The sequence below is a fragment of the Danio rerio genome, chromosome 7 (assembly GCF_052040795.2).
Source record: "Danio rerio strain M-AB ecotype USA chromosome 7, GRCz13ab, whole genome shotgun sequence".
Lineage (NCBI taxonomy): Eukaryota > Metazoa > Chordata > Actinopteri > Cypriniformes > Danionidae > Danio > Danio rerio.
Window position 1 is genome coordinate 40953292 of NC_141027.1, and position 17233 is coordinate 40970524.

Genomic DNA, 17233 nt, shown 5'->3' on the forward strand with positions numbered 1-17233 from the left:
TAGAAAAAACAAAGATGTAGATTGAGGATGAAGTGACTGAGTGTGAAATCATGGGAGTTGTCTTCATTACATCATACTGGACTCCTGCAGAAATGCTAAAATATTTAAGATTTATTATCATGGTAGTATGAAGCAGGGTAAAGCTGACGTGGTTCATGTGAAACAAGACAGCCAAAGCAATCGCTGATGACAGACAAGTGTGACACGACACAAAAGCAGCAGAGCTTTTATTATGCCACAGTCTACCACTTCTGGCTCTTCTGGTTGTAATCACGTGTTGAAGAAGCTGTGATGTTTTATCATCCTAAAAATATTTTAACCACACTATTATAATGCTCCTCTGTGCAGTGTAATAAAATGCACAACATATTGAAGCGTATTTGGTGTTTTAGTTTTCTATAAAACCAAACAGGACATCATTAGCATGAACACACAAGACACATAGTGTCTCTAGTAAACGTTGCTTATTTCTCTTGATTTGAATATTCAAACATTCATTTGAAATAATATAAGTACATCAAGACAAAAAATATATATAACACCATTCTAGTCCTTTTTGGATATTTTAATGAAAAAACTTAATTATTGTGCCTTTAAATGGGATGTTTAAAATCTAAGGCATAATAAAATAAAATGGTTTTAAAAACACATTAAATAATGTTGAACCTTCTCAAACGACATATCGCTGAATCAGTTGACTGGTGCTAAGTATCATACCTTCACTCTCTCCTCAAAGGGCACAACAAACGGTAGCTCAGTGAGAATTGCCAAATGTCTCTCCTCTGATACTGACAATGGTGGAGGCTCCAGTCCAACTGTGGGGGAAAAAAGATTACACATCATCTCTGAATGAATACTTCTTTTGCAAAAAAAATTATGATGAGAAAACATTTCTTTTTACTCAAAAAGACAAATGAATATTTACTAATGTTCAAATCTTGGCTCTGGTACACAGGTCATGTAAGATAAAAACATATTGTTATTTTCCATATTTGTTTCTCATGTGTCCTTATACCTTCTGGTCGTCTCTAGTATATGGTTATTTAAAGGGTATAAAAAAAGCAAAAATTTAAAAAACATCTAGAAATATAATGAGAAATCCATCTGATGACCAGGGCCAGAAAAATCTGCTGACATTTTCTGCCATATCGGTGCAGAATGTTGTAAAAAACCTGCATATTTATGTAGAATGACTTTGGAAGTACAGAAACTTAAAACTTAAAAAATAATTTAAAAACTTTTAAACCTTTATTTAAGATTTACAATGCAAATCTAGGTTAGTCTCTATGTAAAATATCTACTGAAGGACAGAAGACTAATGATTATACTATAAAAGAATAATGCATTTACTAATGTCACTGAAATTATATAAATAATAATAATAATAATAATAATAATAATGATAATAATAATAATAATAATAATAATAATAATAATAATAATAATAATAATAATAATAATAATAATAATAGAACTGAATAAATATATATTTATTCCCAGTACTGGGTTGTGGCTGAAAGGGCATCTGCTGCGTAAAACATATACTGGATAAGTTGGTGGTTCATTCCACTGTGGCGACCCCTTATTAATAAAGGGACTAAGCTGAAAATGAAATGAATGAATAAATATATATTTTCACATATTTACATCAAGTATATAACAATATTCAAAGATGGACTAAAATAAAAATCAGATGACATACCGATGACTAGGGCCAGACAGAATAATTTTTTGCTATTTCTGCAGAGAATTTTTGAAAAATTCTGCGGATTTATGCAGAATTATTTTGGGAGTATCGTAACTAAAAACTTAATATATGAAATAAAAATAATACCTTTTAAACTTTTATTTAATTTCTACAAGGCAAATCCAGATCCACTTATTTGGTAAACAAAGCAAGTGTCTCATTTAGTTCATCTACTAAAAGACAGAAAACTTTACTTTACAAACTGTATTGTAAATAAATCAAAAGAACATTTTCATAATAGTCAGTATTATTACTGAAATCAATTTAAAAACTGACTAATTATAAATGTACACACATTTACACAAGTAAATAGACTCAATGTTGGGCTAAAAATGTGCAGAAATCTGCGGCTTTCTGCGTGTACAGATTCCACCTATAACTTATTAATCCACTTGTAAATTTACATGGACAAAAGCTACAACAGTGTCAAGCAATTCTATATTGAATATCCAGACAATTTTACAAATTTTACTAAATTTACTGTAGATTATACTAGATTATACTACAGTTCAAATATTCAAGAACAGTATTTTATTTCAGGAACACATTAAATTGATAAAAAAAATGACAGAAAATACTTTATATAATAATAGACATCCCATTTTTTATCATTCAAACTATTCAATATAGAACAAATCCCTGAAAAAATATTATCACAGAAATATGAAAATATTTTTAAAAAACATTGTAGTCAACATTTCTAACAACAACAAAGAAAATCTTGAGCACCATTTTTAACAGTGACAATAATTCACAACATGCTATTTTACTATATTTTCTATTAAACAAATTGAGCATTGGCAAGCTTAAAATCCATTTTAAAAAAAGATCTTAAACAGTAGAATATATATTACACATATGTTTCTTTCATCACAAAATCAAACAATGTGGCAGTTCATTGCTAAAGGGATAATTAACCTGCACAAGACAATGATGATGGTCTGGACGTCTGTTGCTAAAGACCCACTTCATTTGCTTCTGTACACTCACACAACCTTGAGTGAGCTCCACTTCCAGCCTTGCTGAATGCGGTATTTACAGAGCATCCCATTAAAGATCGCTCAATCGCCCTCTGTCTTCCCTGCCACACACTTTTAATTAACTCAGCAGCGATTTGCCCATCCACCTGTCCTCTCCCTCCATTACTGGGACGTTTGTTTTGTATTAAAACTCCGTCCTACAAACGTTTCGACCACGGGGGAAAAAAACTGCCATAGCAGCAGATGAGAAGTGTCATTCATCTACTAGGTTGCTTGAATGGTGGAGCGATCAGTCAGTGTTCTCTCTCTCCACAAACCAGCCATCAAGAGGCCATCTTGGTGGAGAAATATGGCACAGCATGGTCAATACAGGAGCCATTCGTCACTACCTCGCAAGTCCATTTAGGAAAATGAAAAAGGTCCGGACAAACAGGCAACCAGATGTGTCCAGTCTTAAGCTAATTGAATTTTTAAGCACATATGCTCAAGGGTGGCATGGAAAAGATCAGGCATGCTGGTATTAGTTTGCGTTAACACCCACAGCCCTTTCATTGAAATTAAATTGCTTGACGGAAGCCATATTATGCTTTCCTTTTTAGCATGTGTTTCACAGCACTTCAATATGTATACTTCAATTCAAGCCTTACCATCTAATGTGGACTGAAGTGGTCCGATTCGTCCCATTCGCCTGGTTCTCCACATATGCCTCGCAGACGGCACATAGAGCTGAGTCACCTACACACAAACATTAATATATTAAACAAGTTAGATCACTGCAAGCTATTATCAATTCAACACATCTTGTATTTTTCTACTTGAAGCAATGGTGCCAAAATTTCAATTTACTCACATTTAAAGTGCTTTTTAAACCATCATGAGTGTTCGTTTTTTTCTGTTGAACACAAAATATATTTTAAAGAATGTTGGCAACTTGTAGCCACTGACATTCATATTAGGAAAACAAAATATGATGAATGTCAGAGGCTACCAGTTTCCAACATTCTTTAAAATATCTTCATTTGTGTTTAACAGAAGAAAGAAAATTCCTATGTAGAGGTAGAGTTATTTTTGTGATGAACTATCCCTTTAAGGTGTATTTTTCTATTTTGTAAAGATTTGCACTCATTTCTTTTCCCATCACAAATTTCTTTGTTAATAATTTTTTTAATAGTTTTACCTTGTCTGCCCTGATGTTGACCTCATCAGAAAGCCAATGACCCGATGGACAGAATGGTCTTCGGATATCTCGGGCTTTCAGCATTTTCACAAGGTTGGTAATCACCTTTTAAGAAACATATTTAATTAATGTTCATCATTTGAAGAGTGGGGTTTTAATGTATGATAAGCATAAGATCTAACTAATCAAGAAAGCAATTAAAAACTCCAATGTGGTTCCACTGTCATATGTTTATTTAAAAAAAAATTCACATTCACCTTTTCACATTCATCCATATTATGACAGAATCCAGAATCATTAAAAAAATATATTAAAAAATATAATGTTTCCATGTAAAATTTCATACATTTTAACTTTGGGTTTGGTTATAAAAAATAATGTATTTAAATTATTTTTCACCAAAAATCCTAAATTTGAGTGTGTTCATGAGGCTATTGACACTACAAAACAAATCTGTCAAAAACCTCTCATCTCTCTGACCTCTCAAACCTCTCATATCTCTGACTCTTGCAGCAGGTTACACATTTGCTCTATAGACACTTTTTTAATCACTCCATGACTATTGGAAACAAAGTGCATTTCAAATCTTGCTTCATACAGTTCAGTGGGGTTTACAAAGCACCTGTAGAAACACTCTTTCTTATGCACCTGACATTTTATCTAAACTCCATCTTACAATGACTCAATAATGAAAATGATGTCTACTTCAAATGTCTTCCAATAGTGTTGCACTGTTTGCTTCAACCTTTAATAACTCTTGCACAATATTAAACCTTTAATACCTCTTTTGCACAATATTCACCTTTAATGCCTCTCTTGCACATAATCCTGCACAACATTGTTCAGTCTCACGTAAAAGTTCTTATTTGTAAAGTTAGTTATATGTTAGTTATGCATGGGTTTCTTTTTTAAATAGCTCTTATTTGGTGTGTTTGTATTTATGAGTAATTTATGTAGCACCGTTGTCCTGCGTAACACAACATTTCGCTCCTCTGTATGTCCACACATGTAGCAGAATTACAATAAAGCTCGACTTGACTGGACTTAAACTTTCATCTTTCATCAACTACAGCAAGTGATGTAGAGACTGTAGAATTATGGTCGAGTTAAGCACTGGTTTCATTGTTTTATGAATATTGATCTATCAAAACTTTTATACTTGTATGCTTTTTCTGGACAAGTCAGAGTGATTTGTGGTTTAAACGTGCAGTCAACACTCAAAAGCAGTGTTTTCTTTAAATAACACATTAGACTTCAGTGTTTTTTTTATAACAAATACACAACATGTAAAATTAAACCATTCTTCGATACTTTTGCATCTTTTTTAAAACCTTAAATGCTGGAGGAATGCTGGACAAGCTTTTATTGTGTTTCTCTATCAATGGTCAATAAAAGAAGCACAGATGGCATTGGGAAACCACAAGTGTAATAAATAAAAACTGAATTTTATGGTTTATTTGTAGGTGAGCTAACGCTTTAAAAAACCTGAAAGGAGAAACAAATATTTTCTCCACATAATGCTTTTAATGTGTACAATTTCTTTAATAGGTCGTTTCATAGCCCATGTAATAATCCAATAGAGGCTGATGAATTTATCCTTTCATTGACCAGCTGGCACAACTTGTACGCAATTTGTTAGCTTGAGGACTTTAATACACAGATGTAGTCTTAAAAAAATCCAGAATACCACAAATGACCAAATGTGTCTAATTTTTGTTTAAACGATGAGTAACTCATCTCTAACATCAGTCGACTTCATCTAAATTCACTTATCTACACTTCTTCTTAACACCTTTTTCTTAGATTACAGTGTCAAACAAATGTCTCGCTGGTCATTTCTAGAAATTGCAGATCAATCTCTGAGCAATGCTACCAGAGTCTGTATTAACAGCAAGTGCAAAACTCTGTTGCTGGTGGGTTTGTGGGGCAGGGGGTCTGAAGGCTCTTCCTGTCTAAGTGGAATGAATAAGCATTGGTTAATTAGCCCATCGGGTTAAGTGCAGGCCTTAATGGGTCTCTCCAAAACTCCTGCAGTGACATCCTTCTCCAAACACGGCCAAGAAGAAAGTTCCATTAGCAATATTAATACAAGCTTAGTTGATCATTTTCATTCAATTAACTTCTTTCAATTAAATAGATAGCTCGACAATAGGAGTGATAAAACATCCGGAGGGACGGCCCATGGCTGGAGGCAAACATTAGTGTGTGAGGGGTCAACAGCGTTAGAGCTGACTGTAAATTGCACATTCAATTTGGGAAATGCGTTTCTCCTGCTTGTACTTCTTTAATGGGTCGTTTTAGCTGACAGGAGGCGTTTTCCGCCATCTTTTGTGGAAATATTTCAGGGCCTTTTGTACGCTGCATTGATATAACTAACAGATCCCTAACAATGAGCTGCCGTTTTAAATGTTTCACTTAGAAAGAGAGGTTTACTAAAATTGTACAAATTACCAAAACAAATAAAGAATCATTCCACCAATGAAATGAGGTTTGTCACTTTTCTCTGTAACGGTGTCTTCAGAGATTTAGAGTAGAAAGGTTTTCACAAGGCAACTTTTTTGTCTATTTTATTTATTATGTTGTCACACCTGGCAAATGGCCAGTGATTTAAGACATTTAGCCAACAACCTGTATTAAACGGCCATAAAACTGTTTATTATTTTATAAAAATAAAATAGGTTTTAAAGTTAGAGAAAATAGAAATTATTAGTAGTATTATTATATTTTAAATATTTTTTACAATTATTATTATGGCAATTGTTATTATTAATTTAACGGTAAAATTACAACAACAAAATTATATTTGGTAGCACTTTATTTTGATGATACATTTGAGTATTAGTAAACTGCTCAATATGTTAATACTGCTCCTTCAACAGACATTTAACTGACTATAAGAAACTTTGCAAGTGCATGACAACTTACATTAACCCTAACCCCAACCTAACAGTCTACTTATAATCTAATGAGAATCAGTTGACATGTAGATGCAATGTAACTTAAATTCAAGATAAGGGACTATCAAAATAAAGTGTGAACTAATATTTACTTTAAAACGCTAAATGACATCACCTTTTGTTTACAAACCACTTTCATAAGCTTCGGAGGAATTTTGGCCCATGTTGCATTTTCACATTGTAAGCAACTTAAGCCTACAATACTTGCAGAAATGTAGCTTGATTTAGGAATGAGTGATATGGACTCAAAACTATATCGCAATATTTTCTGTCATTTATTGGATAATGACATTGATAATAATTTATACATATCCACTAAAAGACAAAAAAATATTCATGTTTAAAGAAAACTATTAATATACTAAACCATGCCGAAACCTTGACCTGAAACTGAAACCTAACTGTGAGATGTCTGTATTTTTGCACCCCAAATTTACCTGTATATTACAAATGATATCGCCCATAGTTTGTTTGTCTCCTTTATTATGAATTGAGCTGCTACAAGAGACCTAAAACACTGACTTTGTTTACATGGACATAATCAAATGATTTGCCTTAATCTGAAAAAGACAATAATATGATTAGGGTTTTACACGAGTTGCTTTTAAATGTTACTTTTTTTAACCCTCTTTACATGTTATAATTTGATTAACGTCATTGGGTCACCACGCTATCCACACTTCCTCCAGAGTTTCATTTTTGATTTATCGACTTTAACTGTAGTTTGGCACTTTCACTTTCATTTAGAAACATTTCATACATGCCCTCCATGACAAAGAAGATATTGGGTGCGAGTATGAACTGCTGGAAGAGTGTTGTTTTAATGGAATTTGATACCACACACAGTACGGGGAAAAAACCTTGGCATTTCGTGATGCAGGTGTCTGTGGTCAATCACTCACTCAGTGAGTGCAAAGTATAGTGTCATACTATAGTGTCATGTGTGTATAGACTATCCTGTCGCAAAACACAGCAAAAAGTCCTACATGACGCCTACAGTTTGATTAAGGTGTTTACATGTCTGTACTGCACTTTAATAATTATACTCCATAATAATACTTCTTAATTCAATTTCTGTTTAGTTTAATTATGACCTTAATCAGATTAAATGAATCGCTGTTTACATGGTCGACTCTTAATCAGAGTCTTAATCATATTAAAATCAGATTACTGAGTATTGTATTAACCAAGTTAAAAACCAACTGCCAAGACACACTAATCCATTTTTACTTGCCTTACACTTGGAAAGTGTTGATTTTAGGTGCATGAAACATAAAGAAATGTAAACAAAACAGGATTGGTGCTACAATTGAATTATTAAACTAAATTACATATAACTTAGAAGAGATATAATTATGACTGCAAATATATTTTTTATTTATCACTGAAAAGTATCACTTACAATTGAGGATAATAGAAGATAACATGCAGAAGCAGTGACAAGTCAATTATTTTAGAAATGTGTGCTTTTTTTATTATCAATGTATGTATTTCAGAGATGAGCAATGAAAAGAGATGCTCTTGGCATTGTTCTCACCCACAGAATTAGAAATGACTAAATTATTGGAAGACACTCTTAAGAATTAAGGCCCAGAATTTTTCTTTGGTACAAAAAAGCCAAGACCGCGTCATCGGATAATCTCTGACAGAATATATTGGTGCTGATTTGACTGTGTGTGTGTGTGTGTGTGTGTGTGTGTGTGTGTGTGTGTGTGTGTGTGTGTGTGTGTGTGTGTGTGTGTGTGTGTGTGTGTGTGTGTGAGAGAGAGAGTGTGATAATCAATCATGAAAATCCTTAATTAAAAATTGAACTTCAAAAACTAAATAACTAATCGGGTATTATCTAATGTAATTATCACATATGACCAACGAGCCCTGCTCAAACCAATGCAGATCATCTTGTATTTTGAATGGCTGATTGGTGGTAAAGCTAATGCAAGCCAAAAGTGCACAGAGGGATGGAGACTTTGCATAATTAATATATCACTACAACTGAACAAGTTCTGAAAATGCATCACTAAATATTAGATGTAATAGAGGAAAAATCTATAGTTTTACAGATTATAACGACAACTGTTTTATCATTTGAACTTATCTTAATTCCATGACTTTATAGTTTGGATTAAAGTGTTAAATTAATAAAACAGGTCTCTAAAGACGTACACTGAATAATCATAGAAATTGCCTCACATTAATTTTATAATGCATCTAAATTGTATAAATTATGCGCTTTCATTTGTAACTGCCAATGTTGGAAAGCTCCACAAATCTACTGACAAGATGTTTAGTTAAATGAAAGGACAAAAGTAGGTCAATGAGCTGTCAACAGGCAGCAAGGGATCTGGTTAAACCACACACATAAATAATGAGGGGAAAAGCTGAAACCTGACAGGGGGATGGACGCGAGAACATGATGGAGGAAGACGAGGAAGAGGACGATGAAGGAAGACAGAGAATGAAGACAGCTGACTAATATCCTAATGCCGTTATTCAGCTCACTTAGTCTTGGCAAACAACCTATTAATTTCCCGAGTGAGTGGTCTTCCTGCCTAGCTGATCAGCACTGATGGCCCTAACAGATGCTAAGACCATTCGCCTCATTAATTGTCAACCCATCTAATTAGGTCATCAAAGACGTTGTTAGCGCTGCTAATACAGCGTATGGTTAATAGAAACGCGCACCACCCACTGAAGAATTAATCAGCAGTATTGAATATGGAATGAATACTAGTGACAATCTTCTCGGTAGCATTTAACCCTTAAAGACCGAGACAGCCGCCCGCGGCTAAAAATAAGTATTGCTCTTAAATGTTTAATAACTTTTGATCCGCTGATCCGATCCATACAATTCAAAGATTGGCATAAAGAAGAGACTCTCAGCTTTCCATCGCTGTATCACATTACATTCACGGACTTTCAGAGGCTCCGGAATCAGTGTGGTTACGTCATCAAATTTTGACAACGCTGATTTGACAAAGGAACGCTCGTCACTTGTCTCTCCGGACAAACCAGACATGATATATGGATGCATTGTCCCTCCTCCATGCCCAGATTGGTTCAAACTCGCTCTATCTCAACCAATAAGCTTAGGTTTCGCTTTGTGAACCAACAATCAGCTATTTGAACAACACGGAATGAGAGATAGGCTGCACATTTACGCGCGGCTAAATAAAACGCTAAAAAAAAAGTTTTGCATGAAATAATTCTCATACTAAGTACTTTTGCATGCACAACAGCACAAAAACATGACAAAACAGTGACACAGCAAAGACGAAGTGCTGCTCTTGTTGATTTCAAAGGACGCAAATAAAGGTTGGGCTGTTTGTCTGCATTGCACGCGAACCATATACATATCCGCAGACAACCATATCCATGCTGGCACATAAAACCTAAGGATGGTCCATATTGAATCTAGTTTAGTTATGTAACTATTTATAGTATAATAAATATTTATATCTATTTTTTACTGAGGATTTGCACCATGTTTATTTGGACTTTGACGCATTATTTATTATTTTCTTATTTTATATTTGTTTATTATAAGTGGTGTTGTTTATGGTAACTAAAAATATATTATTTGGAAAAAAGTCAAATTTGCTTCAGTGTTCTGTTATTTTGTAACATTTTTTTTCTGTTTAGTTCATTCCCAGAACTTTTGGGCAAATACATTGTCAGTAAATAAATGCATTTTTTCCCCCCATTGAAAAACGCCTTGAAATAACATTGAAATAAATTGCTATAACTTGCTCAGGGAATGGTGGATGTAGACAAAATTTATTGTGGAAGTATAAAACATCATAATATGTATTTCTAAAGAAAGAAAAACAAACTTCATAAGGTTTTGTTTATAATAACTAGAAAATGCCACTTTTTTTAAAAATCGTTTCTGGAAAATTCTGGAATATTTTCTGTCTGTTCATATGTTTTTGGACCAAAAAAAGTTTTAGACTGGACCTTTAAATGATACAGATTGAAACTTCAGGTTCTCCTGTTTAAAATAATATATGACACTTGAGTCTGACTGCTAAAATAAAAATAAAACTGCTTTAAAAAAAATAATAATAATATAGGCCCATTAGGTGCCCTCAAAATACCTCTAGGTCTTTAAGGGTTAATCTTTTCCACTACTTCTGAATGAATATCAGCTAAGAAATAGAAAACATGAAGGAAATCACCTTAAAGAGCTGCACCCATCGTTTCTGCTGAGCTTGAATGCGCTGCTGTACTTGGCTGTTGGTTTTTACTCCGACACTACGAAATGCCGCTACATACTCCTCTTTGTGCTCTGTCTTAGTCTCAGGATAGGCCAGCTTTATGATTCCCAAACATGCATCCCGCAAACACCGAGACAACGTCACCAACTCTCCCAGAGAGAAGGGCATCATGGACGACTGGCTCTGACCTGCACGAGCAAAGAAAAACATTTTATTTGCAACACTGCATTTTTAAACAAAGCTAACATTGAGAAACGAGACTTTTTAAAAGTGCAATGAAATTAAACAGAAGGTTCACCCAAAAATGGCCATTTAGTTAGCATTTATGGTGCAAAGTGCTTAGTATGGCTTACTTTTGGGGGCTTTGCATTCGATAACTGGTACTATTTTAGTACAACCTCAGATGATGTTTTAATTGAACTGTCTCATAACCAAAAACTGGATGAATAATACACATTGCTGATAACCAATGGGTGGCATAACTGGATTTTTGTGTCACCAGCATTTCTGCTAAACTGCATTGGAAATCAAATGGAAGCAAGCCATTCTGAGCCATACCATGCAGTTATAAACGGACTTTTCTCACCCTTAAGTGGTTCCAAATTTTTATAAGTTTCTTTTTTCTGTTAAAAAAATATCTTAAGGTGATATTATGAAGAATGTTGGAAACCAGTATCCACTGATATCCATAGCAATCAATGGCTACTTGTTTCCAGCATTCTTTAAGACAATAGGGTATATGCAGAAGGATTTTTAATTTTCAGTAACCAAGTAAATGTGATTCCGGTCAACTACGCTGTAAAAAAAATTATAATAATTGACGCGTTTAAGGTCTGTTTTCTTTAAAATGATCTTTCACAGCGTTTAAATGACATTTTTCCATACCATGTCTTTAAAATATGAAAAAAAAAATGTATTGCAGATCCTGACGGCACGTGGGCATAAATGGTTTTTCATCTTGTTTTACACTTAAACAACTAAAAGAATGCTTAAGTCTATTTAACTGACTATTTTTAAATTGCATTACAACATGGATGCTGTAAAAGGAACCTTATGAAATTGAAAACAGTCACATTAACTGTTTACTGGAAGTTTATCAAGACCAAAATAAAACAGAAAAAAAAACTAATTAATCTGGTTGTGTTTTAAAGGTATTTTATTAGATACGTCTATTACTATTTACTTCTATATTCTACTATTCAATTATTGCTCCATTGATGTAGAATAGATGTTCATACCATCAGCTGAGCTGCCAAAGAACTCGCTGTCGTGCACAGAGATGAGTGAATGACTGAAGAGTGAACTGAAGAGATAGAAGAGAGGGATGATCCTGTTAGAGTCCTCCAGAGTCATTGGAGAACCTCGAGACATCACCTGCAACAAGGGAACCATAGAGCTGCACCCACAGAGAGAGGAGAGAAAAAAACAGAGGTATTAATATTGTACGCAGGATATTAGAAATAAACATGTAGAAAACTTACCCTGTGATCATTTTAGTCTTCATAGATGTGATTAAATACCAGAGGTGCCGAAGAAAGCGTGCATTGAAGGCTAAACTGTAGAGAAGCCTGAAAAAGACAACAACAAAAAAAAAACGAGAATTGGCATCTTTACTTGAGGTTAAAAAAAATTTAACAGGAAAGCACTTTTGTCTAACATTTCTTTTTTAAACTTAGAGATTAATAAAGTAAAACTTACAAATGCATTTGTAATAGCTATAGGGTATACATTTGTATGATAGAGCCTTTTTTACAATATTTTTTTTACTTTCAGCATCAAAGCAGAATCATTATGTACCCACACACACAAACACATATACTCTTACTGAACACATACTCTGATTTTAAAAAAAAACTTTACAATTCATTACTATATTAGCATCTATCTGATTTGTGCCAAATTCTGAGATTATTACCCCTTTCGTTCAGGTAGGTTTGGGTAAAGATGTGGGGATATAGATTAGGCAATCTTTAATGAAGATAGCAACTTTATTGAAGGGGTTATAATTTGGCAGGGGTGGAAAAAAGTGAGACAGCAGTAGTTCCGAGCGTTTAATAATTGGGGGAAGACGCTACTTCAACAGCACATTGACTGCATGCCGAATAATTTCCCACTCCAATAGACTCTGGCTTTCATGGTGACAAAACTAGAGACATGGTCGCAAATATAGGTAGGCCTGGTGGCCACCCACAGTTTCTAGACAAACTAGACATGTGAAGAGAATCAAGGCATTATTTCACTTGTGTTACTTAAAGCCAGGCTCACAAACATCACAATACCAATCTGCAAGAAATGTTACACTCGTCAGTGATGCCTTAAATAGGTTTGGTGGAGATACTGTACATTTTAATTAGGGTGCTTTACTTTTTATGATTTGAAATTCGATCACGTATAAATGAATAGAGCTCTGATTTTGTAGGAAAAAAAAGCACACACAAATAAAATGTATATACAATTTGATTTGATTTACAATAATACAGGTTTACACTACTGTAAATCTAAATGTGCTAAATATATAACGGTTAAGGAAACTGTGGTGCTAATGATAAACAAAGATTAACAAATATTATCCTGCACACTACTGTGCTAAAGAACACGACAGGTCTCGTCTCCCAACACCTTATTAGTAAATTCTGGTTTGCATTTCAAAGAACCTGAAATGGCTGAAGATCTTTCTAGAAAATAAGAACAAGTGAGAAGAGGGGAACATGTTTTGATTTTTGTTTCTCTGTTCTGTTAACAAAACAAAATTCTATTGTGAACCGATGCTTATTTAAAAAGCTCAGCGGTAACAATTAATTTTTTGTTATAGAGAGATGTACCCTATTTTTGATTTATATTTATATTTTATTTAGATTTATATTTATTTATTTGTATTTTATACTTTCTTTTTTTTAAGCAAACAGTAAACACTTGCTAATATTAAATCAAATGAAAGTTAGATCATTCAATTGTTTTTCCTGTTGTTGTTGTTTTTGAGGGGTTGGCCAAAGTATCTATATGTATCGATATTGATATCAGTGTCAGTTACTAAACTATTCAGCAACACTTTCTAAGGTGTCACGAGAACAATGCTCATCTCTGGATGTTCAGATAACCACATCTCCTGCCCATAAAACCTAAACTTCCCAGATCTCTAGGAGGACTCATAAAGTGGGAAAAATATAAACAAGCCAGTGAGCTGGAATTTCTAGTCTTTGTATGTGACCACAGGAAAGATTAAATGAGCCATTAAGCTTTATTTAGGTGAGGCACCTTCCATTAGTAAACTAGCAGACGCTTCAGGGTCGTAAACAGACCAGTGGTTCCTGTGGGGGCTCCATTTAAGTTAATGACGACCGTGGAGACAATGTAGCACGACCACAATTGCCTGACCGTAGAGGCAGTGCTGCTATCACAGATTAGGCACTGTGCTTAGGTCACCCAAATCATTAAAGCTAACAGTCGTCACACCATGGTGCGAGAAATCGCTCCGGCGATTACAGCATGGTTGTTTTGTGTCAAGGGGTGAAAGAATAAATAAAGCATAATTGAAAGTAATTAGGAGTGAAAATAAGATTAAAGCTGGTGTACAACAAGCATACAAAGCACTTCTGTTTACAGTAGTATAGACATTTCCTCCCAATATGTTGCAGTAAACTGATTTTCAGCCAAAAATGAAAATGATGCCATTGTTTACTCATCATCCACTTGTTCCAAACCTCTTGAGTTTCTTTCCTCTTTTGAACACAAAGGAAGATATACTGAAGAATGTTGGAAAGCAGCAGTCTTTGACTTATGTAGTATTTTTGTTCCTAAGATAGATGACAATGACTGCTGGTTTCCAACATTCCTCACAATGACAAAAGAAATAAATACATCAAATTTTGTGTGAGGAAATGTAAAGGAAATTTTCCCTTTTTTGGTTAACCATCCTTTCATCGTCAAGTTGCAATGCTGCAACAAAATTTACATTTATATTTAATTATTCAACAAGTGACTTAGAAAAGATGCAGACCAACAAAAAAAAAACAACAACATGGAAGTGATATCATGTCAAGGGTCACTCTCATTAAGAAACGGGTGTAACAAACACTGAAAATGTACAACCATGTGACCAGTTACTAGCCCGAAATGTATATTTAAATACATAGACACTGAAAAAAACACAGACCAAATCTTAAAAAAATAAATCATAAATAAAATAATCACAGGCCAAAAAAGAAAATACAAAGGCAAAAAAGAGGCTACAGATTGTGCTGTTTTCCCAGAGACATGGGAAAAATTGATGGGGAAAAATTAATTAAGTTGTTCTAATTAGTGGTTACAGAAAGCAAGTGTTTGAATGATTTTTTTTTTTTTAACAAATTTGATCAATTAATAAAACTAATTAGATGGGCATACTATCCACCACATTTCCATAAATAGCATAATAAAAAAAATTATTAAGATGAATAACATGATTTATTTGTTTGTTTTAATTATCTTTATAGTCTTTAAATAGCTAAAGCAAGTCCAGTCTGCTTAACACTGAGACCTTTCAATGCATAAGAACCATGCCTGCTATTTACACTAATACAGGTTTGACAATATAATGACCTTGTTTAGAGTGAAATACAGCCGTACTCTTCACTTTTAAAATATGATAATGTTTAAAAAGGCTACCAAGTTTGCATGCACACTGGGCGCTTCTTTAAAGGTTGTAAATCAAGCCCAGCTGTTATACCTCTTGTAAAACTATCCCATCCACTCCTGCAGGAATTAATCTTCCTAGGCCAGCTAATTATTTTGTACAGATATCCAATAATGATAAAGTAGTGAAGGCAGGATTTATGATAAAAGCCTTCTCTTTTTGGACGGAGCAGTAAAATATATAATCACCACTAAAAAAAAGAAAGAAAAACAAAGGCTGAGTAAATGAAACGCAAGAAAAAAATACTGAAAATAAAGCAGATTATGTCATGTATGCAAGAGCATGTAAAATATTTTAAATACATAAGAAAATCAAGAATACAGGCGAGCCAACTTAATTATTTTATGTTATACTTTACATTTCCATAATAATCATACTATGAACAATACTATGAGTTTTACTCTCATATGAAGAATTAGGATTTTTTTTCGTCATTTTGGAACTTTCCTTTAACTGTAAAATGATTATGGTTGTGAAAGCAGCTTTTCTCCAATTAAGATGTCTCTGTCTTAACTAAACTAGATTCTTTCTGCAATAAATAGGAATATATTAATGCATGATTTTATTTTCAGAAAACTGGATTATGTAATTTATACATAGGCATACACTAATACTTGCTCTGAGATTGTTATATTTATGTTTTATTTATGCTTTGTCATTTATTTTAAAAGTTTTGAAATTGCTATAGTAATGGAGTTGAACTAAACACCAATTAAAACTTTCATTTTTTATTAGAAAATGCAAAATGTCAGCTTTTAAGAACTGCATTAGCTAACAGGGATTTGGACATACTGTGATAAATCAATTTGTAAATCTTTTAAATAAAAGTTGTTGTTTTTTTTACTAAAAATAAAAAAAAATTGGAAGAAAAAAATGACCTAGAACTAGATGGCCTTAGGGGATTTTTTTAAGAATTGATTTCAATACATAATGCAGAAATCGTAGATCTCTAATACTGAGAACACATCATAAGCTCGCTGTGAGCACTTATTCTGCAGGATTAAAGGCACTACATGTGTGGAATCTTCAAAATAGTTCTGATTTAGCTGATTGGCACTGCCTTTTAATGCACATTGCCTTTATCAATATCCTTTCCTCATTAAACCAGACAAACTTCTCTTCCCTGTCTTCTTACATCCATCTCTTCTCTCCATCACTCAGTTTACTCTAACTGAAATCCTGGTCTCATTTTGTCAACATTGCAGGATCAGAAGTACGTAGAGGAGAAAGGATTGTAGAGGAGAGCACATTACACTAATTGATGACTGACAGCAACTAAAACTGCCCTGGCAATTAAAAGAAAAGAAAAAAAGATTAGATTTAATTGTCTGTGTCTTCAGAATTGTTACTGCTTTTAGGTTTTAAAAACTAGCAGTAGGAAGGATCAAAAAAGTAACACAGCCTGCTCAAATGCTTTAAGGGTCACGAAACACCAAAACGCATGTTTTGAGCTGTTGACAGTCGTATATGTGTCCCACACTGCTAA

At 33.7% G+C, this 17233-nt stretch overlaps 1 protein-coding gene across 1 annotated transcript in view; it reads right to left on the bottom strand.

Moving 5' to 3' along the window:
• ube3c (ubiquitin protein ligase E3C) overlaps window positions 1–17233 on the bottom strand; it is a 46791-nt gene that overhangs the window by 20607 nt on the left and 8951 nt on the right. The window contains 6 exon segments of the mRNA NM_200473.3: window positions 718–815; window positions 3375–3462; window positions 3905–4009; window positions 11037–11263; window positions 12314–12471; window positions 12557–12643. Of these exon segments, the coding sequence (NP_956767.2) occupies window positions 718–815; window positions 3375–3462; window positions 3905–4009; window positions 11037–11263; window positions 12314–12471; window positions 12557–12643 (763 nt within the window).